Genomic DNA, 27,973 nt, shown 5'->3' with positions numbered 1-27,973 from the left:
AGAGTCTTTCTTTTGAAGACGACGAACGGCGGCAGCTTCCTGCCGTCCGCTGTTACAGCTAACATCACGGTGCACCGCTGCTTCTCGGCGCCCGTCGTCTTAACCTGCACACTTTTCGCACCTTTCATATCGACAGTGCTGTTTCTTGGCATGTCAAAGTTTATAGGCGTCTGGTCCGCGTTCCCGATTTGCGACAGCAGGAACTTTTTGTCCTCACGGATCCGAATGACAAAGCGGTGGAAATCACGCACTTTGTCCCCACAGTCTGCCGGCAGCCGCTGGCATAACGTAGTACGCCTTCTGAGGCACAACACGTTCCGGCGCATGAAACGAGTCGTCCAACCACTGCTCGCCTTAAATTCACTCGCGGCAATGCCGTGACTTCTTGCAGTGGCCCGCGCGTGATTCTGTATCAGCTCGTGGGATACGGCACATCCTTCGTTGCGGAGCCTCTTCACATAGCTCAGAACTTCTTCCTCGACGCGAGGAAACTTGCCCTGCTTCGGCCCGCGAAAGGCCCGGCGATCTTTCTTCGTCACTCTGAGTTCCTCTTGTTGATTCCTCCAGTAGCGCACACGCACGGGGTCTACACTAAAATGCCGTCCAGCCGTGCGATTGCCATGCTCCAAAGCATGCTCCACGACTTTGAGCTTAAAACTGGCCGTGTAGCTAGCGTTACGCCCCATCGCACAATGCGCAGAAAATGCACAGCACGCACGAAATAATGCAAAGGTCGTAGCGAAGCACTTAAACAGCAACAAAATAGGACTGGCGAAATGGCGACCGACGCTGTCCAAGTGTGTTGTCTTTACTTCGTTCTGCCGCCGCCGCGCATGCATGGCGCTATAAGCAGAGGTTTGCTTTGCATTTAATAGATGGCACTCGGCAACCTGCATCATCATCATCATCATTGTAAAAAAAAAGAATCTAGAGAAGTTTGACAAATTGGTTCGAGAAATACAAAGAAAATAGCCGAGCGTGGTGGAAACTGCCGTCACCCCATTTCAAAGAGGACGCCCCAGTAAAGCCCTTTGCGCATCCACCAACGAATCATGCAAGGTCAATGAACGATCAACGAAAGCGTGCAGTCGACGCCCGCGTCACCCGCGTTCGCGTCGCCGGTGTTCAGCATCGTTGGCTTCAAATGATGTTTATTTTATCACTGCGCGATCAGACAATTTTATGATCGTCGACAGTCGACAGCGCCGGCCAATTGAGCCGAGATAACGCGAACATGCTGAACACCGACCCTGCGGGCGGGTGCGCGTTATTTACGCGACGTAAAAAAAAAAAATCAATTTTCGACGACAAAAGTGGGGGGTGGGTTCATTACGCGAGTGGGTTCATTACGCGAGTAAATACGGTATGTCATATGACTGATTTGTCCACAATCACGTCCATCGTGTGAATCCAGCTTTATCAGCGTCACCTAAGAGGGGGGGATGAAAAAGGTCCCGTATAATACGGAATATAAGTCGACTCCCTTACGTTGAAGCAAAGAAGTCAACATAAAAATTCTAAGGCACAAAACTTCATTTCATGTACTGGTGCCATCAGACTCAGCGCCTGCTCACTCGTTCGAGCTGTCTGAACTCTCGTCCAAAGACGACTGCTTCTCACTGGCTGCGTCCCACAACATGCCGTCCAAGGAGTTGCTAATTCAACATTTCTTGAATGCCTGCACCACCATATGATCGGGCAGCGAGTGCCAAGCCTGCTACACTGACGTGGCCACAGTGGTGAGAGGTGACCTGCGCAGCCGGCTGGTTAGGGTCTTCGGGTTTTCGCCGGCCATCCACTGATTATAGAGTTCACACACACGGTCTTTAACTACAGTGGAACCCTGCTTATACGATTTTCTCTGGACCGTGAAAAAGCATTGTAAAATCTGAACATAAATTATGCCTATAAAAATAGCACTTATTTCGCGCGACGGATTTACGAGAAACTTCAATGTAAACTACTACCATACTCTGCAGGCTTGGAAACCCAAATTACCAAAAAAGTAAATCCAATAAGAATTAATGCTGCAGTATAAGTACCAACCATGCTTTATTCAAACGAACCTTTACGGCACTCCACTGCCTACGGCCGTGATTCCCGCCAGCCGGCGCAAACTTTCAAAAAAGTCGTTAAGTTTCTTTTGGACTTTGTTTGATCCATCAAGCAAGAGTTTTCGCTCGAGTTGGGCAACGTTCAAAAGGAGGTCCTCTGCAGTGTTGCGTGAACAGATGAAGTTCCGGATGTCGTCTATGTGCCATAGCACCTCGGCAAACGTGGTAGGCACAGGCACGACATTTGTGGCATTGTCGTTGTCCTCGTGTGATGTCACAGTGGTGTCGGCATTAGGCAAAGCCTCCTCGATGGCGTCATCCAGCGACATCTCGCCACAGTTCGCAATGTTGTCGTCGGCCTCCATGTACTTGGCGAAGGTCGTGGCGACGTTTAAACACTCGAAATCGGCGGCGGCAAAGTCTGCATCGGCCTCAAGCGGCATCGAGGTTGTTGCATCTCCAGCAGAGGAGGCAGTCTCTCGCTTAAAGCCACAGTGCTTGAACGACTTAGCGATTGTGCTTCGCGACACTGCGTTCCACGAACTGGCAATAAAATGTATGGTGTCGAGCACAATCTTTTTATTTGACTCGCTGCCCTCCATAGCCGCCAGCCGACGCAGCACTAATTGCGTCCGGTACCCTTGCTTGACGCACTTAATGATGTTGGAGATTCGGGTATATTAAGGTTCCAGGCAATGCTGGCTTTCGTGGCTCCATGCCGCTTTCAGTTCCTCGATAATATTCAGCTTATCGCCGAGCGATAGAACTGGCCGCTTTTGGGACATCGTGCGTCGCGTTGCTGCACACAACTCAAAACCTCCGCTGAATGCTGGTCGCTAGGATTACGACAAAGAACACATGCGATAAACCTAGGCCTCTCCGTGCTACCTTGTCAGCGATCTGCTGCTGGGAAACTGGAAGGAGAGAAACCCTTCCCCAGCGCGACGAGAGGCGACGCCACCGAGAAGAGAGGGAGAAAGTGATTGTGGAGAAGAAAAGGCGGTATTCCAGCACAGCGAGCATCGAGGGCGGCTGCTGGTGGGGGAGAGAGAAACGAACGCGCTTCGCACGGGTCGTCACGGGGGTCCCGGGCTTCGCAAGGGATGTCGTATAAGTCGGGTCAGGCATAAAATTGTGTAGGATAACTGGGGTTTTTAATGCACTGCTTCTATGGGGACTTCGCTAATCCGTCATAAAACCCGGATCGTCGTAAAACAGGGGGACGTATAACCGGGGTTCCACTGTATTTCGTTACCATGCTTATTCAAATCTATCACTGGTGAACGATGCGTTACATTGCCTATTTTGACGCAACGGAACCATTTCCTATCCATATAAAGCCATCCAGCAGTTAGTACAGGCACTGCACTTTCAGAATCGGGATGTCGTGACTTTTAACAGACCTTCTTGCGAACTAATGCGTGCGTATGTTCTAGCAAAAACAGGCGTGGCTGTCACCTTCTGCCAAGCTCGAGAAAAAAGCATGCCGCTCACGATTACACTGCACTAGCATCAAAATCTTGTAATCAAATGACTTCCAGCACGTCACGAATTAAATTATATCACCAGCTTTCCCATCCAACAGTGCTGAGTGGTGATAATCCACCGAAAATGACACCACCTGTTCACTGAGTGAGCTTTGGTTTGGAGTATGAGTTGCTTTCTTCCACTTAAGTGTACTTCTGAAGATCCACTGCATGTCCAACATGAGGACCTGATTTTTCCAACTAGTTTCGAAGAGTTATGGTAACGCTGCTCCCATAAAATCCGGGCAAGGGGCACTGCCAGTGACACTGCACAGTTATCGAAAGCCGCTCCCATGGCGTCGTCCCGCGTGGCTGCATCGCGAGAAAAGCGTCATGCTCGAAACTATGCTGCATCTGCACATGAATTTAGTGATGAGAACTAGAGTTGTGATTCCAACGATGACAGTAAAGTAGATTCAAGTGCTGACTGCGACAATGTTTTGAGTCAGCATGGGACATCCGCAGCTCTTCATCGGCGGGTTTTCTTTATGGCCTTGAGTGGTCTCCTTTCTTGTGCACATCTATCTGCCGATCTTTTTTCGTATCTTGAGAGCTCTACTGATGATCTTCAGCGTGCATACTTCGCTTGGTTAGGACGTGCTGCCATCGGCAGCAAAGAAACTTCCATTCACGCCAAGAAGGCCCCCCATAGCACATCTCGGCCCAGCATTACGGATCAACGCAAGGACAGTTTACAACAGCATGGGATTTCTTTCTACTGTTCTTCTCGGCAGAGGTGATAAAGACAATGTGCAAAAATATAAACAGATATGCTCGGATGCATAATCTTGTAGTTGCCCAGCTACGCTGAAAGTGATCGGTCCTGGAAGATGTGCATGACTCGAGATGAACTGGTGAAGTGCGTTCCTTGGACTTTTCATCACACCGTCCTCCAAAAATGCCGAAAAGGCGGAACTGCAGAATGTGTTACGAGGATCCCAAAGTTAAACAAAAGCTATACGTTTTGTGGGAAAATTGTGGAGTGCACCTATGCTTTACAGAATCCAGGAACTGCTTCACTGCATTGCATGAACGATGAGCTAGTCTTAGTTTTTTTTTTTTCGTATCCGAAGACCGGCGGTGTACTGAGCATTTACTTCTTCAGACACAATTCCTGGGTAACTTATTTTTGAAATGTATATTCTGAATTTTCTATGATAATCATATTTTTGTATATTTTTTATTGATGTTTTTATCAACTGGCAGCAAAAATGGCGCTTGCTAGAATTTTATGTTTTACCTAATAAGATTTTTTATTTGGCAGCGTATGTGTTTGAAAAGAGCATTTCCTTATGCACAATATGCTATGCTGCAATGTGTGCTGGAATATTATTTGCAGTGGTGAATAATTTTTTCCAACACCTATAAAAATAGATAATTTTCTCGTGGTAACAAAAGAGTTAAAGGGCTTGTTGAGCCCGACATCCAGCGGCTGAAGTGTTGACGTCATGCCTCCCAGAATGACGGCAAGCTCTGTCCTCCCGTTACGGAGCACCTGCTTTCCACCTGCGGTCAAGTGCCCACGAAAGGCATCAAAGACGAGCATGCTTGGACACCACAGAAGCGCGTCGGGTCTCCGATTCCAGACGATACGGATCCAACTGACCATAAGGGCCTCGTCCATGTAGCCCTTTTTGTTCAGGCCAACGACGACGTCCCACGGGAAAACCTCTTTCGGCAGCGTCTTCCTCTTCAGGATTATATATGGGGGCAGCTTCTTGCCGTCTGCTGTGCACGCGAGCATCACCGTGAAGCGTAAATGCTCGTTCCCCATCGAAAAACACGACTTTCTTCGCGCGACTTCCGAATTGGGCGCGTTCGCACGCTTTCGCGGACGACGGCATACTGAACCACACCGGCATTTCATCAGTGTTGCCCATCTGTCCCAGCATGTAGCCATGCTGCTGCCGGAAACAGATAAAATAGTGCTAAAACTCGACCAGTTTGTCTTCGTACACTTCTGGCAGATTGATGCGCACCGACGAAGTGCGAATCCTTTACGTTGCATGAAGCGGCGAACCCAGTAAATGGAGCGCCAGAATTGCTCCTTGGACAGTCCGGATTCACAGGCGAACTCGATAGCTTTGATACAGATGAGTACCGCTGTCACTGCCAAGGATCTGGCACGATGCTCGGGGACAAAATTTGCCACATTGCCTTCGAGCTCAGGGTACACAGTGTGGCGCCTGCGAAAGGACGTCTTCTGCGCATTGCAGGCAGACAGCTTGGCTTTCTGCGTTCGCCAGTATCGGACACTGTTTTTCAAAACAGCAAAGTGCTGCTAAGCAGACATGTTCTCATTCACTTCAGTGTATTCGATCACTTTCTTTTTAAATGCCACGGTGAACTGACGTCGAGTACCAGTGCTCATTTTGAGGGAATTAACAACACCAGGAACGATCGCTGCACAAAAAGGGAAGATCACATTGGGCCAATTGCACAGGCCGCGTCAACGTTGGGACGTGTCGGCCAACATGGAGGAGATAACGATGCAGATGCCGAAAGGTCTGCAGCTCCCACGTGTTGCCAGACGACTAGTATTCTGGTTGTGCCAAGGACCAGTATATAAGTCGAGGGGTGAACTTTCAGTGATATCTATGGAAAGAACCTTGACCTATATTCCGCATTATACGATAGCATGTCAAAGATATGACGTGGGCGATTCATGCAGCTACGAATGGAAACTGTTTTTGCAAAGATTTGAGTGCTGTATGCAGTTATTTCCAAGGGTTATACGCGTGGATTTTATTTTTCTTCCCGGGCTGTTGTAACTGCAGGCACAGGTTATCCACTGCGGCAGGTGACACAGGGAGAAATATGGCAGGTATAAAGTCCAGCGTGCAGTATGGTCTCCCCAACTTTCGAAAACGAGCCAAGTAGCAAGACTGGTTGATAACTGTTTACACTGAAAGGGTCACCAGACTTTAGGATTGGAATGATGATTGAGCGTTCCATGTAGTGGGAAAAATACCAGCCTCCAGGAAACAATTTAATGTGTGTGTCAAAATAGGTTGTGCGCCTTCACAACCGCAATGTTGTTGTCCTTGAATGCATCGATAGTGGCCGCGATTTCACATACGGCGTTTTCGGTGAATAGTACAGTGAAATCTCTATAAACGGAAATCACTTAAATAAAACTGCCTCTTAAAAACGGAACGCCATCCTAATGGTTGGTTGGTTTTGTATTCGTGCAATTGTATTCAGCTTTGTCTCTCAGTAAATGGTACTCCTGATAAACAAAACCAATTCCCCTGGTCCCTTGTGGTTCCATTTAAAGAGGCTCCACTGTAGTTTCATTTTGACTCTATGAAAACCTTTCGAGGATGAAAAGCAATGGCTACATCATGATGGACGGATGATATGTTGGCGACCAGCTCACTCGCGACGAAATGATCATGATGTGCGCGGTAGTAAAAAAAATGTGTCTCAAAATGCATGCACTACAGTCGCGCTGTAAAGGAACTCACGAGGCCTACGTCGTTGCGAGTGCTGATTAGTGAAAAGAAGATGGGAATTTTCAGCTTCAGCATGGATCTTGTGTAAAGTAGAAACAGGATTTGCTGGCTCATTCAGTAAATAAAAGCATGTTGACGTAGTACGCATTCGTTTACTGTTTTCATGATACACTCGATAATTTCACATTCGGTTAATTAGAACATTCTTTTCACCCCCATGAAGAATTAACGAGGTTTTACTGCACTACAATGGAAGCAAACAGAACGCTGTCCCCAGACATGAATAAAGTACAGTCAAAATGCTTACCTCCGAGGCTTGCCCATGATTCGACGGATCTTGCACCACTGGACCCTCGTCAACTTTCTCGTCTTGAGCAAAGGAAATGACTGCTTCAGGTAACCACAAAACTCGTTGTCTCCCATGAAGAGTGGCCTTTCAAGAAAAATAAGGGCGTTGTTAGTTGCAGACATGGTATGACAGCCTAAGTGAGCCTTCAGACAGTCTTCTTCATTTGCATAAATTCCATGCAAATACATTTCGAGACAAGTGGTAGCCTAGTTACAAGGAAGCCCGATAGAAAAGCCGCTTAAGCTGCTTCTTCCTTTCAACAACAAGCAACACATATTTTACGAAGTTGCACAAACGCTACTACGTGCTTCTTGTATGTAAAAAGAATGGCACTTTTAGCAAGTACAGTTGATACCGGATATGCCGAACTCGTAGAGAATTGCGAAAATGTTCAAGATAATGATCATTTGAAATACAATCGAACCTGACTATATTGAACCTGTTTACATCGAATTATTCTATATATCGAACAATTTCTGGTCACGGTATAGTTACAATGAGTATACATAGCAAAAATTACGTTTACATCGAACAAAAATAGCAGTGACTCTTAATATATAGAACGTCAAGTGGCGGAGAAGTACTCCCAGAAGTTGGCTTTCCCTCGCGGTGGAGGGGAAACGGCGGCGTGGCTGCATCTAACTGCTCTCCCTACCGTGAATGCGCCGCCTCGGGCTGCTTGGGCGAGCTGTCGACAATATCCTGCAAAAAATGATACTGGCCCGCCCGCAGCGCTTGCTCAGACAGCCAATCCGAGGCTCTTGCGTCTCGTCATGCAAGATAGCGAAAGTGCGAGTTGTGTCGCTGCTTTTCTGGTTCATTGTGCTTGCGCTTTGTGGGCCTTCTCCAGATGTGTTGCCGTGATGAAGCGGCAGAATTCACCTTTCATCGTGGAGCTCGAAATCATAAATCAGGTTGAACACAATGAGAAGTCAGATGTCCCCGCAGCGTGCAAGATTCCGAGGAGCACTCTCAGCACGATTAGGGCTAAAGCGGCCAAACTCGCGATCCGATGGCCGTGGCGCCTGACGCGTACGCACGGCTGTGTACAAGTGTTTCTTTATACGTGCCGGTTTACGCGTGCTCGGTGACGACCGTAAATTCTGATGAATGCGACGAAGCCGTTGCCGGTGTTGCCAAAGTTTGGAGCGAGCTGTCAGAATTTCCAGGAGCTCTTGACGAATCAACGGTGGATGAGTTCGTGAGTGCAGATGATGGTGTCGCGACCACGGGAGAGCCCGAAAACGAAGACTACATCGCCGACATTGTACCGAACACAATTGAAAGTGGGCACAATGAGGAAAGCAACGAGGGTCCTTTGCCCACATCCTCCGAAGTGATTGGTGCACTCGCACTAGTCCGGTGCTTCTGCGCAAATGTGGAAGGTTGCGGCCTCAGCTGCTCAGACTCCTTTTGATAATGTGGGCAAGTGCTTGCGTCGCAGGCAGCGAAATTGCAAAAGCAGAAAAAAATGCAGGACTAATTTATGTGAAGCTAGGCTAGTTTCATCAAAAAAGTGATTTTATAAAGGTATGTGCTTTTATGACATCCAATTATTTAGCAGGCTTATATCGAATTATGCTCTATATCGAACTGACAGGCTTTATTGTGAGTTTGATATAACCGGGTTCGACTGTATAAAATATGCCTATCTGAAAGTTATAGGGAATCTCTGCACATCTCAGCCACTTCTCCCGTGATAGCGAAAATTGTGAACCTGCCAATTTGTTTCTCCAAGACCGTGTCGAATGCTCAAAATATAACTTTTTTGCTCATGAACGTTGCAAGTCACCCACACTACGGAATGGTCTTTGATATACCATACTGATCACAACGCTGACTCTAAAAGGCCGCATCTTCCGGACACGAGACCACGGTGTGGCTTGTGCACATCGAAGTGCTTGTTGCGAATATTTAATTTTTTTTCAAGATGAGGTAGAAATGGATGCACTGCAGTAGCAAACTAGCCTGTATGATACGTGCCGTGCTGCCACGAGCACATTTGTACTGTGAATTGCGCATGAATGTGCCGGGCCGCATGACCGTTATAATACCAACAATATGCCATTTAAATGCATCCGATCTATGTCACACATGGGCAACGAGCCAGGCAGAGTGTTGTGTCAGGTTTCGGAACCAACTTCCTGTTAGAAGCCGTCGTCCTTGGCTCTCGACCGCCCTAAAAAGTCCGCGAATCTCTTCTTGCATGCCACTCAGCTCTCCGCTGACAGCTAGCGATGGGTGCACCCCGAGCGACCGGTACATTCCTTTATCCTCAGCCCTTCTCCTCCGGTCCCTGTGTCAGCGATTGCCAACATTAGTTTTGAAAGTGGATTTCAGCTTGCAAAACATCAGAGTTCATTACCACTCATGGGTAATCGTATGGGCACGAATAAAACCTTTTCAGCACAAAGCTGTGAACTGCACAGCAGCAAGTCTTACGCGCGGTTGCCGCAATGGTCTTTCCGCGAAGTACATATGCAGTGTGCAGTGGCTTTGTTAAATTCAAACCGTAATGTAAAGGTCCGTACATATAGAGGTTGGGGTCAGATTCATTTTGGCCACTCGTGGCATCTTAAGATTCCGTTTTCAGAAAGCCCTCGTCTACAAGACACACCCGGTGGCGCAGCACTTCTAGTTGGGTATCCCACGCCAAGCACCACTCAGTAGTGAAAAGATCCAAGATTGAGAATGCATTCAAGGAGCTTTACAACTGTTCGATATAGACAACAACTCCATATATCCAAGTTTGACACATCCAGGATCGACTGTATAAAGGTTCTGCAACTCTTGCAAAATATTTCAATTTGAGCATACTACAAACCTGGAATCATACGTCGTCGTGACACAAAGCAAGGTTTGCCGGTGCAGTGTAACAATAAGGCTAACTATGATGACACTGCTCATAAAAACGAGTAAACGAGAGTGTTGCAAGCTTCTTTCGTCTGTGCCTGCAAGTGGCAGATGCAGTTATCCCAGGAATGGAGCAAACCAGCATGCTGTGACCCCCTCCTGGGTGCCAAAATCAAAACTGGTTCATAGAAACAGTTATCATGATAAGTTGTTTATGCCACTCTGACAAGTCGAAAATGTCATGTCAGTATAGTCCTTTCAGACAAAATCCTGGAAACCATTAAACTCTACACTCAAAGAAAAGAATAAGGCAAGAAAACCTTCCTTAAAAGAAATTGCAAACATAATGCAGTAGCAGTGTAAAATATGCACTTTCTCAAAACAATGTTTTTATTTAGAGTACGGCATGAGAACAGATAAGAGCAGCCACTCACTGATCAATGTTTGAGTAGAACCATTCGTAGCAGACCCATCTGTGGGCCTTTGGAAGTTTCAGGAGGTTCCGCAGGCGTATGCCCACTTTCTGGATTACTCGCTTGTCTGGCATCGAAACAGGAGGTGGCTTCAGAAATAAAAAAGAATAAGGGTGTAAATTTACAAAGTGCCCTAACAATTTGGTGAGCAACACAGATAATTTGCAACACAGAAAGAACTAGCTATTATAGCAGGACAGGCTGTGCTTTGTTAAATGCAGAGCCCTGCTCCACACAGGTCTGCTGATCCTCATGGTTTGGTTCACGGGTGCGTCATGAAGTTATGTAACCATGCAATAACTTTGTATACAAATATGTGATTGTACCTTTTTGTTCCTTCTAAAATAAAAGGTACATTAAAATGCATGAGGTGAAAAGGAAATGCATTTGCATTTCTACAGAAATTCCACACTTGCTAATAGATCTGAAGAAATATTTGGACAAAAGCTGCACTGAAAACTTGAGCAGCCTAGGTTATTTGAGATAGCCTTGTCAACATTCTAGGGCTTGAGGCAAAATTTTGGCAGGTGCTCAGTTCAACAAGGTGGGTTTGAGAGAAGGCTAATGGAGCCGAGAAATTCGTGTACAAGCAAGGCATCTGATCAGTGCTTAAACATCTGGTGAGTTTCCAACTTTCCATTTCAGATACTTTAGTGAAATGACTACAAGCTTTGTTTTCTGTCAGAAATGCAGTTTTTTTTATGCTCATCTGGAAAGGCGAAGTCTCGCTCTCAAGCATGGATGTCTGCTCCATGAGAAACATATTTATCCAGCACAAGCGTCAATGTGCCTACTCATGGTGCGATTCGTTCGCCGGGTTTTGCGCTAACATTAGTGATCAACTGTTAGTGTTCGGCCGGCTGAACAGTGATCATATGGGACTTTCACTAAATCCTATATTGCTGCTTTGGATTAAACTGACAAGTGATCAAGTCAACACGTCACCAATAAGCTTTTTGACCACTGCCGTTGTTTGTGCCTCCCATTCCATTATGTATACGCAACTCGTCGCCACATTTTTGCTTTTTTTTAACATATGGCTGTTGCTTTCTTTACGACTGAGAACACACAGTGTTTTCAGCTTCACTTTTATACAAGTTATTTGTGGGACATTACAAGAATGACAAAGCACGATTCCGTTTATCTTGGTACTGTAGGTGATGGATGACTCATCTCTGATGATGCAACTGACTACCACAACCATTACACACACAGATAGCAGTCATCTCAAATAAGTTTTATCATACCGTTGCTCCAAAGCCACATCTGACTGAGTCCTTCGTACATGAAGTGCTCAATACGTAACTTCTTTGTCAATAGTGTTTGGCATCTTTGTGTTTTCACATAACAAAGCTAGAATGCACTTTCCCAATGCTTTTAATGTTCTGCATGCCCCTTGAAAATTGAAACTGGTATGCTGTATTTTATTAGCATGCTTCCCATGTTAGTAACATCAAGTACCCATGCGCTCAGTGGCGTAGCAACAGGGAAGGCCGGGGGGCCGGGGGTCCCGGGTGCAAGGGGCCAGTGGGGGGGGTGTCATATACGCCTGAAGACACCCCTCTTTCCGCCGGCTTGAGTGGGCACAAATTGCAAAGAATGCTCCGGTATCCAGTAGCCCAAGCTCATGCACGCGATGCGTTGTGCCACAGAATTGTCGGCTGCAGCTCTGTCAACACCCCACGAAATAATTGCACGAATGTGCGGGCTAAAAAAATTTAATTTGCGAAATGGTCACTAAACTACTCGCCTTAACGGAACGTTTCATGTGGGGTGCGCTCGTGCTGTGCGTTCATGCTGGGAGCAGGAGTCGCTAAACATACAGTGAGGCGTTATAAGGCGTTGGGGCTCTTCGGTCCCTCTTCCATTCAGAATGCGCAGCGAAGACGAACAAAGACAGCAGCAAGAGGGCGTTCAACCAACGTGCCCGGCGCTGGCGTTTACGGCAAAGCGTTCGTTAAGAGCGACGTTGCATAAGTGCGGCCGTCAGAAGTTGTGAATGGGATTCTTTGGATCGTCTTCAGACTCGGTTCGGCCGAAGAGTTTGGCGGCGTATGACTCGACAGGCTGTAGTCGCGGGCACACCGCGATGTTCGGCTCGCTTTTACTTCCCCTCGCCCGCTCGCTCCGAGAAGCTGCGGCGAAACCTGTCGTTATATTTCACGCTTTCCTTCTTACCCACGAAAGCTTCAGAAAACTGTTGTTGTTGCGTGACTTCATGTCACAAGTACAGTGTCTGTCACAGCTGCACAGAATTTTATAAAAAAAAGTGAATTTTGTAAGGATATTTCCCGATTGAGATTCTATGAAGTTATGTGTTTTTGTGATTACTAGGAACTCGATTGCGGGAAAAATATGGCAGATAAGTAAGAACTGCCCATCTCCTTAATAATCCCTTAATTAGTACTTATAGAGGAAGCACTTCAATTCGAGAACTGAGGACTCAAAGTCATATTATTAACTCAACAAAAACTTGTTAAACAAAATCGTTTTGGGTGCTACAACCTACTGTACTTTGGCACTGCGGGCGGCGCCCAGTATATGGCAACAGCGAAAGAAATATGAAGCAGTGGACCAGTGACGTTGATTCCTCAATCCTCTCCATTGCGAGTGCAGACCAGCAGTAGTGCAAGCTTTCGTTGGCATGGGCTTCATCGCGGCCTTTTCTTTCTTTTTTTATGGTGACGCCAAGAATCGACGCGAAGCGTGCTCTATTCTGTTCTCAATCTTTTGGTAGTACCGCAGCTCGGATAATCACATTTGTCCGTATAGCAACAAATAAAAACAAGGCTTTATTGATCCCAATGAAGAGAACTCTTAATTGTCATAGCATTGGCGCCCGCGCAGTAGGGAGGCAGGTGGCGTTTTGGTGGGGATGGTGGTGGCGTTTTGGTGGAGATGGGATGGTGGGGAGATCAGCGTCTCTGACACACAATTTTATTTTCGTTTTCGTTCAGGGCTGCCCACAGCCAAAATACTGCATGCCATATAGTGCCTACGAGGATTTTTGTGAAGTTGCTGTTGGGCAAGATATGAAGGTCGGCCTTCAGTTTTGCAAATGCAATGCTGTTGCTAAAATTGGTAATTAAAACGTTATAAAGACATTTTTTGTTACTTGTGACATGAGCCTTATTTGCCACGATGCCGCATTTGTATTGTCTGCCAAGCCTTACAGTCTGACAGAAGATGCACACATGCGCTTATCACAAGTTATCAGTGCAGCACCCTGTGTTATTTGTTGCAGAAAAAAACAGCGTGTATACCTGCTGCATTTGCCATCTCTGGGAAAGAAACCGAAGGAGAGGGGGACCCGGGGGACGTGCGCGGTTTCTAACGCGGCTGTATTGGTGCTGAAACCCGGAAATTGCCGATATCCTCGCCTTCCTCGACTACACCCGGCGAGGGGGGGGTGACAGAAGACAGAAGACGCCACTGCATGCACTGCTTCCTAAACTACCAAACAGCGACCACAACATTAAAATAATTTCTGTGCAGAACAAAGAAGAAAAATCCAATAAATTTGCACCACTGTAAAGAGAAATGTTGCAGTCTAAAATTCCAACTTGTGTGAAGGAGCAGACAGCAACTATTAAGCGCTCGATAAACATTGAGCCATAGTGAAAAAAACCTTAGAATGGCACACAAACTTAGCACACTTTCTGCCTCTCATCCACATTTTGCTGATTCCTCAAATCAGATTAAAGCAAGGGCAAGCAGCTGGGAAAACAGTTACAATACTTGTACATAAGAAATTACTATTCGAAGTATGAAGTAGAATGCATAAAAGATAACCAGGGCAGAATACCAGTGCCATCATTGACACACAGCTTTTCCCTGTTTGGCTTTTGTAAAAATTTGGTTTTATAGCTCGTTACTTTAACTAGCCATTAAGATTACCTGGTTACTATGGCAATTTTATGTGTAGCTCAACAGCAGGTGGGTAAGCAGCTTCAGCAGTTAACAGTGGCACCAAGGACCTGCTTCTGTCCCCTTATACTTTTTTTTCCCTAGTTGGCATTAAACAATATGTGTATGTGGTGAAAACTGACAAAGCACACAAAAAGAAGCGTGCAGTGTACCAAAATATACTTCAGAAGGACGACCTGCATGTGGCATAGCTAGTGTTTTGTTCCAGTTCACTCTATTATTTGTTGCCAAATCGAGCTAAGGTGGTCGCACTGCAGCTGTGCTAGTGTGGATAGGTGGTCGGCGGCTCGCATTGAAATGTGCACGGCAGCACTCTGCTACGAGTGATTCAGGCCTATTGTTCGCCAATCAAACGAACTGAATGCAGTAAAGCGGTAATAAACTGCCCGCCAATGCAACATTTTTGCACGAATGACACAGAATGCTTTTTTCATGCAAGCCTAGTTTTTCGTTTTTGTGATCGGGCCCACGACGGCCACATCAAGCGGTCAAAGACAACCGCTAACGGTGTTCGAATTCGTACAATAATTTAAAAAATGAAAGCAGATTCATGTCGATGAAGAAGGCACAAGGCGGGAAAAGCACCCATCGTGGAATTTTTCGACAACGTATTTGCTTCCATTTTCTCAATCAGCTTTAAAAAAAAGATAAGGCTGAGGGTCAATATTGTATTTCACTCTAGCATTTTTGTCCTCCCAGCCACTGCCGTGCGCTGACGCCATCTTTCTGTTTTTTAGAACTCAAAGAAGCTGCTTTTGTTCGTTCCACTTTCCTATCCTCCCTTTGGCTCTGTTTTTGGCTTCGTAAGCCTGGCTTCTCTTGGCTTGCTTGCTTTTATTTTTTTTTAGGTTTGGGCACTGTGATGACTGCATCAAGCCACACTGCTTATCTTATGTGCATGCACTTTGCTGGTGCACAGTAACATACAGTCAAGAGTTCTCTGCTAATGTTAACAGAGAAAAATAGGTGCTGCAATCATGGGTAGTCTGTGGATTTTACTACAATTGGCATGGATTTATTAGGAAAGCAAATTACAGATCCTTTTTTCATCCTTCTTTACGGTGCAGTTGTGTTCAGTGCTGCCCTCATAGGATTCCTTTAAACAGCATAGTGACTTGCGCCAATTGCTTTTTTTGGGACACAAAAGCAACTCCAAAATGTTCGCCTGACTGGAAAGTCCACGATAGCAGATTTCAAGAAAGAAAGGTTTCTTTAGTTGTGTTTTGAGTCATAACTTGGCATGGGAATCTCATCATTACCCTAGTGATTGGTCTTGTGCTTTAATGCAATAACATTTGCTTTAAATTTTGCAATCAAAGACCATTGTGCACATAACTCCAACAAAGCTTGCTCGCTGCCATTATGCTGCGAAGTGCAAAGTTGCGTGTGAAGCTCACTGTGTGCTGTTGGTTGTGATGCATGAATTCAGTTTCTAATGCCTGCTGGACATACCTACGCAAACTTCAACTGTTCAGTCAGACAAATGCACTGGCAAGCATAGTAAAGGGTCCCAACTTGTAGGCACCACAACTATGAGCTTGTCACCAATGGAACATCATGATGGCCGCCACTGGTCGCAATAATGTGTCACCAATCGTTTGGTGGTAAATACGTTCAGATTAACAACACCTGTATGCATGCCTACACTTTTCTTATGCGACACACTACTATTGCATCACGAATGCGGTTAGTGAGAGGAATGTCCCCGGCCATCCAAGTGTCACCTGCTATGTACGAAACAAAGTACAGACTTATCCAAGGACCACAGGTTGCCAACAATGATAGCTGCAAAAGTGTGGAACGGTAACAATTATCAGGCTTGCCGAGCTTGCCCCTCCCGGACCACACAGTGAAATTCTGCTGATATCATCTGTCAAGCTCGAGTTCTGAAATGTGTCTTCACTATAATATAGATCAGCATGAACTTTCACACTGGCTGCGCTAATCGACTCTCTTTTGCTTTGGAGACTCCACAGTTCTAAATGGTGTGTCAGTGATCAAAATTGCACATTACCAAAAGAAGCTATGAAATAAAGATGGCGATTTGAATGGCAAAAAAATAATAATAATAAAGCAAAATATTATAACAATGTCTGAAACTTGAGTAGCTGCTACACTACCTCGGCAAAATATTCAAATTCAAGAAATACCAAAAGACAGAATGGCAAGTACTAACAAGGACGTGCATGGCAATGGTTCTGCGACTGTTGTTTTCATTCTATTTGGTCACACTGACTTCGTTCCTATTAACAGAACTTGCCAAGATCCTCAATGCAGGAAACCACAGTAGGACTGTCATGTTTAACCCCATAAAGACTGTATGCCATTTTGCGTCAAAGATAATAAAACTTGTTCACAACTTTTTTTCTGGCCATGGAGAGGATATAGGTATGAAAAAAATTGTGAAATGAGAATTGAGTAATAATTACTTTCTACAGCAATTAAATGCTTTTGCAATTGATTTGCTGAACTTCCACTACTAAAAACTCCCCCCAGCATATCAAAAACGCTAGTATTGGTTCTAAACTAGGTTTCCAGAGCTCAAAATAGAGTATTTAGGCATCAAATTCAGCATATCATGAATGATATGTTATGCTTTACAGGGTCACACACATCAATGCTGCTCAACAGAAAAGAAACAGAGGCACTTAACCAAGTATGTTTGACTAACAGTGTGTCAGAAAGGTCACACTGTTCCCATTGGTAAAGGCCAAGTTCCAACAAGTTTGTAATATATAAAATATTTGCATAAGAACTGAATTGGTCTTCAGTTCTTCTTAATTGAGAGTGAAATTTTACTGTATACTCAAGTTTTTAGAAGAGTGGCATTTTACAACAATTCTGATTATTATTTTCACACCATCTTTTTTATAGTGTACTTTTATTTTAACACTGTATATCGATGCATCATACCATCAGTTGCGTTTGTGCCATAAAATCCGAATCCGGCACCTACATAAGCCGCTGTACCACTGGAGTCATTTGGGGCACGCCACCGCATCGCAACTCGTCATGCAGACGCCCTTTTTTCATCTGCTGCAGGCAATCTGGATATGGGGCCCCGCCACTTCATGCTCCAACACCGAAAGCTCAGGCTTTTTTGGGCCACTCGACGTCAACGAAATTACTTGGCTGCCAGCTGGCGACGACTACATCGACAACGACCACATCGACCTGCATCCGCTGCTTCCAGCGGTGGACCAGTCTGCCATCTGGCAACCCGGCACAAGCGCGGGAATCCGGCACCTACATAAGCCGCTGTACCACTGGAGTCATTTGGGGCACGCCACCGCATCGCAACTCGTCATGCAGACGCCCTTTTTTCATCTGCTGCAGGTTAGTTATCTTCCCTGTGCCACGTACTGTCGCTCTAGCAACCCATTTCTGCTAGCGGTGTCGTGCCCCAAAGACGCCATCGAGTGTTGTCAAAGGATGCTGTGTATCGCTTGCTTCCACTTGCTCAACGCCCACCTTATTTCTCTTCTCCTTGTTTTATCTGGTGATGTCGAACTAAACCCCGGCCCTAACGGAAACGATGCTCCGCCGTCTTTGGAAACAATTTACCAAGCCATATCTCGTATTGAATCCGCTCAGAGCACCGTACTTGCCGAGCTTGCCTTGATCCGGTCCGCACAAATGAACATTGAAGACTCGGTGCATCGTCTTTCAGCGCGCGTCGAAATACTCGAAAAAACTATCGAAACACATCCAGAAAAAGCAGCTGCGTCCGTAACAAACACCGACTTGGCCCAGCTTGCTTCAGACGTTAAAGCACTGACAAACAAGTGCGACGAAGCTGAAAACCGCTTGCGACGCACAAACATATTGTTCCTAGGACTTCAGGACGAACTCGGCGAAAGCTGGGACCAGTCTGAGGCCCACATTACTTCCTTCTGTTCCGAACACCTGGGTATTTCAATTGGTAGCCAAGATATTGAACGTGCACACCGCCTAGGTCGTTTCCAGTTAGGTAAAAACCGCCAAATAATAGTTAAGCTTGCACACTTCAAAGATAAATCAAGAATTCTAATTGCAGGACAGAAACTTAAAGAAACCCCATTTTCAGTTCGTGAGGATTACTCGGCTAAAGTTCGGCTAGCCCGGAAAAAGCTTTTTTCTTATGCCCAACAAACTAACGCTTCATTTAAGATCCGCTTTGATAAGTTGGTTATCGGCAGAAAACTTTTCACTTACAACGCCGAAACAGATGCCGTTGTAGAACTTCATTCATAGCGGTTAACGCGGGTGCCGTGCGACACTTCCCTGCCACAGGTCCAGCTGTCTGAATGCCTGCGCACAGCTAAAACTAACAAAATTTCTGTCCTACTGACAAATATAAGAAGCTACCTGCCAAAAAAAGAAACAGTTGAGGCCGTCCTCGAAGACCATAGAACTGACATCGCTTTATTTACTGAATCTTGGCTAACACCTGATATTAACGATTCAGAATTGCTCCACAGCAAACAGTCCTTTCATATCTACAGGCGAGATCGAGTAGATCGCCGGGGAGGCGGCATTCTTGCTCTCGTGAATTCAACTTATTCATCCACTTTACTCGAGATAAGCAGCCATAGCGAAATAATGTGTCTGAAAATTTGCCTTCCCTCTTGTACCAATATACTAATTGTACGTTATCAAGCACCTGACACGGATCATTCCTTTATTACGGACCTTCACTCTGTAGTTCAAGACTTGCAATCCCGTTTTCCTCATGCCAATCTGATACTTTGCGGTGATTTTAACTACCCGGACATCGACTGGGAGGCTCTTACTGCATCATCTCGCCAATCTAAAGATTTCCTTGAAATGGTCCTGACTTCAAACCTTTCCCAAGCAGTAAACAAGCCAACACGAGGCTCAAATATTCTTGACCTCATTCTTGTATCCAGTCCTGAGCTAATCCAATCCTTTTCATGTTGCAGTGGGCTGAGTGACCACAATCTCTTGTTCTTTAACCTGACGATTTAAGTCTCCCCCCGTCAACCGTCCATCAAATACATCCGTGATTACAGTAAGGCTGACTTCGCGAGCATAAACTCCGACCTGGAACACTTTTTCACCACCTTTCAAGCGTCCATGGCTACCAGATCCGTGAACGAAAATTGGTGTCTTTTTAAGCACAAAATCTTATCGCTCATAGACGCCTACGTCCCACTCATCTGCATTCGCGGGGATTCCACAAAGCCATGGTATTCTAACTCGCTGCGTAAGCTATCACGAAAAAAGAAGCGCCTCTTCCGTAATGCCAATAACTCCGGATCCCCTGCAACATGGGAAAAATACTTCAGCATCCTTCGCGAATACACTAGATTATTGCGGTCATCCAAAAGAAAATTCTACAGTCACGATCTTCTAGAAATATTGCGTGTTAACCCCAAGAAATTTTGGAATTTGCTACAGCCCAACAAAAACAGCTCCTATAACATATCTTTAAAAAGACTAGACGGCACAGACGTTCCGCTTTGCGAGCGATCAGACGCGATGAATTCCTACTTCACCTCAGTTTTCACCCACGAGCCAGCGGATAAGAGCATTATTTTACCGAGCCTAAATTTTATTCCAATGCCACCCGTAACCATCACATCTGAGGGAATTTCAAAGCTCATTGATAACCTCAAGCCGTCCACTTCACCCGGACCTGATAACATTCCTGCTAAAATACTTAGAGGCACGAAACATTTCACAAGCCAAATCCTGCAGCTCATCTTCACGCAGTCCCTCAATACCAGTCAAATTCCGGATGACTGGAAATCAAGCAAGGTTGTGCCAATTTTTAAGAGCGGCGACCGCGCTGACCCTTCTAATTATCGCCCCATTTCCCTAACATGCATCTCATGTAAGCTCTTCGAACATATACTCTACTCCCATATTGCTAATCACCTCGATCACAATTCTTTCTTCTTCCCCAAGCAGCATGGTTTCAGAGCAGGCTTCTCGTGCGAAACCCAACTTTTCGAATTTACAACTGATCTTCACCTTAATTTAGATTCTTCATTCCAAACAGACGTCATCTACTTAGATTTTTCAAAAGCATTTGACCGCGTTCCTCACCAACGTCTATTGTGTAAACTTGCATGCTTATCACTCGACCCTCTTATCTTATCCTGGATTCGCTGCTTTTTAACTAACCGCTCACAGTTCACAGTCATCGCCAGCCATGCGTCTAAAACTACTGACGTTATCTCTGGAGTTCCCCAGGGTTCCGTCCTTGCTCCGCTTCTCTTCCTAATTTTCATCAACGACCTGCCATCTGGGATTTCGTCATCCGTCCGTCTTTTTGCGGACGATTGCGTCATTTATCGCCGCATCTCCGATAATACCGACCAGGAATCATTACAAGACGACCTAAACAAAATCCAGAAATGGTGTTCTGATTGGCTTATGCAGCTTAATATTTCAAAATGTAAATGCATGCACATTTCTCGTAAACTTTCCACTACCCTTTTCCCGTACTCGCTGAACTCCACGGCGCTATCAGTAACAAACTCATACAGGTACCTAGGAGTCGAAATAACTAACAAGCTAACTTGGGTGGACCATATCACGAAACTCTGCGCAAACACTTCCAGAACACTTGGTTTCATCCGAAGATCTCTGGCTATGTCCCCTCCATCCATCAGGCAATTAGCATACGAAACATACGTCCGCTCTAAAATGGAGTATGCCTCAGCCATATGGAACCCTCACCAGGTTTACTTGAGTCAGTCGCTCGAAGCCATTCAGAACCGGGCAGCCCGCTTCATAACTTCGCAGTACGCACCCTGGCACAGCGTTACCGACATTAAATTGACTCTCGGACTCGAACCTCTAGCACTCCGCCGAAAACTGGCAATGCTCTGTCTCTTTCATAAACTATACTTTAACTTTCCTGCACTGCGCGAGAACTTATTACATGCTCCGATACGCTCATCTCGCCGTTTGTTTAACTCCCTTAGTATACAGCGTTTGCATGGTTCTTCCAACGCCTTCAATAAATCCTTCCTCCCCATCGCCATAAAAGAATGGAACAATCTTCCCGAAACCGTGGTTTTAGAGTCAAATCCCTCCAAATTTAAACAGTTACTATCAGACCATTTCAACCCAAAATAGCCACTTTTCCTCGCGTTTCCTCTCCCAGCAATCCGTCTTGCTTGTCATCGCCTATTTTTCCTTTTCTTATTTCTTGCCACTTATGTTTAGCATGTTCCACATTTACGTGTACTTTTTTTATTTATCTATTGCTACTCAGTTTTGAGATATTTTCATTGTTCAGTTTATACCTGATGTATTCTACAGTACTTTTTTTATTTATCTATTGCTACTCAGTTTTGAGATATTTTCATTGTTCAGTTTATACCTGATGTATTCTACAGTTTATTATTTACTTTTCTATTGCCTTTGTTTGCTTTTTTTTTTCTTTTGAGCTGATGTATGGCACTTTCACATCGATGTTTCCCCCCCCCTTATGTAATGTCCCCGAAGGGACCCTTAAGGGAATAATAAATGATGATGATGAATCGCATGAGCAAATGTAATTTGCATTTGCACAGTGCACTTACTGACACCATACCTTTCTTGCAGTTCTATATACTCTAGTCAGCTGTTTCAGAAACAGGATATGGTAATTTTATCAACTCCTAACATTACAGTTTCAAGTCACCGGAGGCTGCTTACATGTATGCCCACAGTACACATTTGGCCAGTGTACGACTTGGAACAAGGTACTTACGGAAAAGCAGAAGAGAAGCTATTGAAATGCCAAAATAACAAGGCACCAATGAATTTCATTGCAATGCAGTAAAAACAATTGAAGATCTGCTTCCAAACTCCCCGACTTCACATCTGCATTGCAGATTACAGAGTACAAAACTGGTTTTGGGTCACAACTTTCCCAGAATTAATGATAGCAGAGGCTACTAGACCTCACAATTTTCAATCCTGCAATGCTGCAAGGTCAATAAATTGCACCTTTGAAATTAAGATAACAAACCCTATCTTACATATACCTCATTTTCAAAAATGATGCTGGCTGACTTACACAGACACTTCTTAGCAAGCATATGCAACAAAGCCTAGTTCGGTGACAGGATTTTACACAAGATCTTGTTTTATCCACTATAGCACTGGTATCCAATTAATTCCAACTGCCTAATAGCATTGTTTCTGCTTTATGTTTAACAAAACTCAGAAAAAATTTCAAATTTGGCTTCTGAATTTCATTCATACAGCCTCAATTCACTCAATGATTCATGTCGCATATGCAATGCAGCGCATTACACAAACTGCGACCTATGTTACAATGTCCCTTCTCTTCTTTTAGCTATGTTAGCCAATTAAACTTATAAAATTTATACACGCATATAATTTTTTTTACTGAACACAGAGGTGAAGACGTGCTAGATGGGAACATACCGGCTCTTTTTTAATGCTGCGGTTACCCGTCCGCTTGTCCGGTGTCCATTCCGGATCGTCTGTCTTCTGCGAAATCTTGAGAAAAACGCAGGCAAACGCACAACAGCTTTCAAGGGATGCCAAATTTCTAATTAAACGCCGAAATGAAATCGCATACTCACCGGCGACGCGATGCGTGCCGATTTCCGCGCTGAAGATCTCGATAGCGTGTACGATGTGTCCTCGAAGTCATTGAATATCCTCCTATTTCTCTTCCTTATACGAGGTGGCTGCAAGATACGGCACGGCATAACTAGGTAAGCTCGACACCACGCGCACCTTGCTCACACCAGACACGAGCATACTGCAATCAACAGTGGGACGGCTGAATAAGGTCACACCTGAAAGCGACTCACCCTAGACATCACTGCCAGTTGCTTTTGCGTGTTGTTATTCAGAGCGCCTGAGAAGAGAAGATGATTAGTTGTCAGCAAATACTCACAAGCGGCCACAGTGCACGGTATGCTCCCTTGCATATTCACATTTTTTTTCCAAATGTCGCGCGCTTACGGGGCGGGCTACACAGCTACGCTGCTGTTTGGCGTCGTATACAAAACATTTCAGGCTACGTACCATCCTTCATGCTAAGAAGCGCTGCCGCCGATTCACCTGAAATGAAAAGAAGGAAAGTGGATACAAACGCATCGCGGCGCACTACAGACCAGCATTAGTGCTCAAACACCGCTAGCACTTTTTTCCGCCAAATTTTCAAAATGCTTCAGAGGCGAATTCAAAATGCCTGCAGCGGGACTGCGATTAGGCTTACACAATCAGTATTTATTTTTTGCTACAGGAATAGCGCGCAAAATTCAACGAAAGAACGACGGCTACAATCAACAAAGGTTGCTTCGTTTATCCTGCTTAAAATCAGCGGGCTACAGCTGGGCGGCAAGCTTACGATCACGCCTATAAACACTACGGAGGAAATTTCCTACTTTCAAGCGAGTCCGCCATGTCGACGCATTTAAAAACCGCTACCTCAGCGCCACAAGCCACGTCACATGAGTAAAAAAGGCCAGTCTGGCAACACCGCACACAAACGAAACTGAAACCAAAAGGGTGCGTTGTTTGGAGCGTACGTTAGGGTTGCAGACAGGAAATAAATCGTGTTTGTGTCTACGATGCCAAATAATCAATGTTTCCAGAAAATAACAATGTGTGACATGTGCAGTATCCGATTCAATGTGACTAAGCTACCTGAAGAAAAAGGCCTACCTCAGAAGCTCCTGTCTAAATACATCGTTTTGATCGGCATCCAGTGAACAGATGTCGTTAGATTTGTTGCTGTCAAAAGCAAAAAATTAAATCTGCTACTCATCATTACTTTTTTGTAAAAGTTATTAACAATAACAAGACTAAAAAAATTGAAGCATCAAATGCACAACTCTGTCTTTCCTCGATAAAAAATAAAAATAATAAGCAGGACATTTGTAAAACCCTCGTTATTTAACACTGAAACAATTTCAGCTGCAGAATCATGTATCGAATTCATCTGCTTCAGATACTCTAACATATGCAGTTTGCAGAACTTCGACACTCCCTTTTGTTGCGTATATTTGCAGATTTGTAAACATGGTCACACTTTTTTTCTAACTATATATGAGCTCCTAAATAAAAATTTTGCTTCCCGCAGATAGAATTCGGAATTCTTTCATACATGCAACCTATTTCATTCAAATTGGTTCATCGGTTGTGTAACGATAGCAAATTTCTGCTCTTCGCATGTAATTGAATAAGAAAATCGGCGCTAACTTGCATGGGAAGGGGTCGCGTTGCTCAGCTTTGTTAATTGGCGTTGGCAGGTTACTTGGATAGCAATCATGATATCAAGTGCAGCGACAGAGAAGGGAATGACACACATACACAATACTACTTTTAACTATAGACTTAATTTTCATACGTAGACGATATATATAGGATATACTTATCGGACGAACTTAAACAAAAACGATAATATCAATATACAGAGGTACGCATCAAAGAACTATACACGTGCCCACAGCGTAATCAAAACAAACAATGCAAAGGCCTATACTGATCATTCAAGACGCGCGCAGCTTTTTCAGATAGCGACACCGAATGAAGGCATGCTCACGCACCTTCCTCTGACTTTTGCGATTTCATACGCCTCAACCATTTCTCTTGCTATTTGTTACTCTGTACGTAATGTCACACAAACTTGTGAAGCCATCTTTCGTTTTTTGCACTTTAACGACAACATTAATTTGAAGACACGGCGCGTGTACAAATTTGCGCGTCCCTGTGATTTCTTCGAACTAAATTAATTGAGTAGTGTTCATGGGGCATTCAAATTGCATTACCAGTTTCCTTTAATAGTTTTAAAAAGTATTAATAGGACTCTGGCATTACTTTTACCGAGAACAATGGTTCGTGATAGTACCATTTCGCTACCGCTCGTCTGCAGTGCAACTTCAGTGCAATCCTTCGCACAACTGTCGACACATTTCCTTTTTTTATCTTTACATATAACGCTATCTGTGTGAATGGCTCTGACGCAAAGCAGGCAATAGCATCCTTTTGAGATAATCTGCGCACTTATGTAATAGCGCCCGTTTGCGGCGTGCGATTTGAATTTCGAAAGAATTTTCGACCCCGTCTGCCGTGATTTTTTCTGCAGCCAAGTTTTATGTAGTGAAATACCGTAAACACCATAATATAGGTCGGGCCGGAATATAGGTCGACCCCCCCAAACTCTAATTCTAAAAAAAGGGGGACGTATAAACCGGTAATAAATGATCGGTATACAAGACGGCGGTCGATTTTTGCAACTCCTATTTGAAAAGAAGTTCGAGCTATATTTCGATTTTTTACGGTAAGATTAGCCAAAGTTTCGACTTCTATAGAAGGGTGTGATCTAATAGTCGCGCATTGCTGCAGTGTTTGCATTTATATAGTAGCGCGGTAGCGTTAGCGAAATTATAGTTAACGTCGAATACCAATGACTGCCGTAAAGTGAGAAAGCCTTATGAGAAATACTGATGTCACATGCGGATGCCTGGGACAAGGCAGGCGACGAAGATGTGCAACCGCTTCCCGACTTATAACTGACTGTTTCTAAAACATACCGCATATCCGAGTACAAAGATGCGCAGAGGTTGAACCCCGCACGCATTTGCGTTGCCGAGAACATTAGGGGGTAGGGCAAGTAGTACCCGGTGTGCCCTCCTGGCTACGCCCCTCCCAGTGCGAACTGGCCGGCGTAGAACAAGCAAGGAGGACAGCTGCGAAGCTCTAAGCGGGTTGTCGAGCCGAACCGGAACTGAACCTCATTACTCTTCCGCCATCCTGGAACCCAATCCTAAGCGGTACTTATTGAAGGAACCGTTCCGTACCTCTTTAACAAATTGTTCAGAGACTTTGAGGACGTGCTGCTAGGGTACGTCAGAGGGGAAACGTTGGACAAACGTTCTCAAAGCCCTCGGTAGCATGCAAACGATTCCCACGTTATAGACAAGACTCAAACGACTTCGAATAACCTCAACTCAGTTGTGACACTCGGTATGTTGTTATTTTCTTGTGAAGTCAAAGCTGGCCTTTATGCGATGAAAATTAAGTGCGGGCGCTTTAAAATGCATGCTCGTGCATCTCGCTCCAACAAAGGGACCGTACAATTCTGCTGAACTTTCTCTTCGGTTTTGGTGCTATTGGGAACGACATAGAGTATATTAACTCTATGGGGTGCGAGGACTTACGAAGTCGTCGTCTGTCGGAAACGCCTCGCTTGCGTAGTATGAGGCCTGGCCTCCAAGACTTGCGTGCAACGCCGCGCGCAAATCTCGGAGGTCATATATGAGAGATAACGCGGCGCGCTTCTCATAGGTTTGGCTGTCGACGCTCAACAAAAACACCATACGGGAGCCCTCCTTTACATTTCTGTAAGTACTGTTGAAACGAGGGAAGTTTTTACTGTCAAAATAATATAGTAACAGAAAGTCGCTGAGAGCAAACTATATAAAATATGTTCTTATAGTGGGTTGTCGTCATAACCAAATGGAGCATAAAGAATGAAGACCCAATGCAGCGATCGCACGGGTTCGCAGTGACCGAGTGAGCGTTTGCATCCATTTCGGCGCGCAACGTTTCGCTTCGTGCCGTGAGCATATGAGCATGCAACCATTGTTGCGTGTACTATCAAAGCTGTTCAAAAATAATTTCATGATAGCTAGGGACTTCGACGCATACGGCGACTTGTGGTCCGCCGTCGCGACGATTTAATCTGTTTTTTTTTCTTCTAAACTCTTGGACGTATCCATATCATTATTTCTCAAGTTGCGTCACACTGCATGTTTATTGGTCTTCTCAGCGAGCAATTTCCCGCTGCTTCTTTCCCGCTGCTTTGGTGCTAACACAAACATCAACATATGTCATGCCTTTTTTTAATGTGCTCCTTACCGTTCCCTTTCCATTCCAATGAACTTGCCAGTATATATCATCAACAAGTTCATAGACTACTACTCATCACGAACATCGCAGCTTAAACGCCGTAGCAGAAATCTTGCTCGCGGAAGTGCTTGCTGCACACTCGAGTTAATTGTAACTGATGGCTGCTTGCCAGTTCTGAGTTTCGGGACAGTTATACAAAATACATGTGATAAATTTTGAATTTCATCCCTTTGAAATGGTGGAACTTCCATGGGTGCGTCGTTGGAAATCGGTTGCAGGCTGTACAGAACATCCTTTGTAAGGGTAACTCCTGTCACACTCGTCTGTATCCTTGCCAAACCCTAAATTATTACTCGATCGCTGGTATCTTAACCCCAATGGGTGATGCGCACGCAGATGTAAGTCAACTTAGAGGTGAAACTAAATGGAAAGAAATGTGCTTGAAATGCACAGAGCACTATGTGCCGTCGCGAACAAACCACAGTATGCCCCCGCGCCTTGG

At 45.0% G+C, this 27,973-nt stretch overlaps 1 protein-coding gene across 4 annotated transcripts in view; it reads right to left on the bottom strand.

Annotated features, from left to right (window-relative positions):
- LOC135902934 (protein lin-9 homolog) overlaps positions 1-24,054 on the bottom strand; it is a 76,206-nt gene extending 52,152 nt beyond the window's left edge. The window contains exons 1-8 of one of the 4 annotated variants that reach the window (XM_065433257.2): positions 24,003-24,054; positions 23,641-23,676; positions 23,424-23,470; positions 23,190-23,297; positions 23,029-23,103; positions 22,346-22,363; positions 10,672-10,799; positions 7,343-7,468 (exon numbers count right to left, since the gene is read on the bottom strand). In XM_065433257.2, the coding sequence (XP_065289329.1) occupies positions 7,343-7,468; positions 10,672-10,799; positions 22,346-22,363; positions 23,029-23,103; positions 23,190-23,297; positions 23,424-23,470; positions 23,641-23,676; positions 24,003-24,021 (557 nt within the window). In that variant the 5' untranslated portion in view covers positions 24,022-24,054. The other 3 variants (XM_065433261.2, XM_065433260.2, XM_065433259.2) reach the window with 3 other exon arrangements.
- Between the last annotated feature and the right edge of the window lie 3,919 nt (positions 24,055-27,973).

This window comes from Dermacentor albipictus, chromosome 3 (assembly GCF_038994185.2).
Source record: "Dermacentor albipictus isolate Rhodes 1998 colony chromosome 3, USDA_Dalb.pri_finalv2, whole genome shotgun sequence".
Lineage (NCBI taxonomy): Eukaryota > Metazoa > Arthropoda > Arachnida > Ixodida > Ixodidae > Dermacentor > Dermacentor albipictus.
Note: the sequence above shows the minus strand (reverse complement) of the source record. Positions and strands in the feature narration are given on the sequence as shown.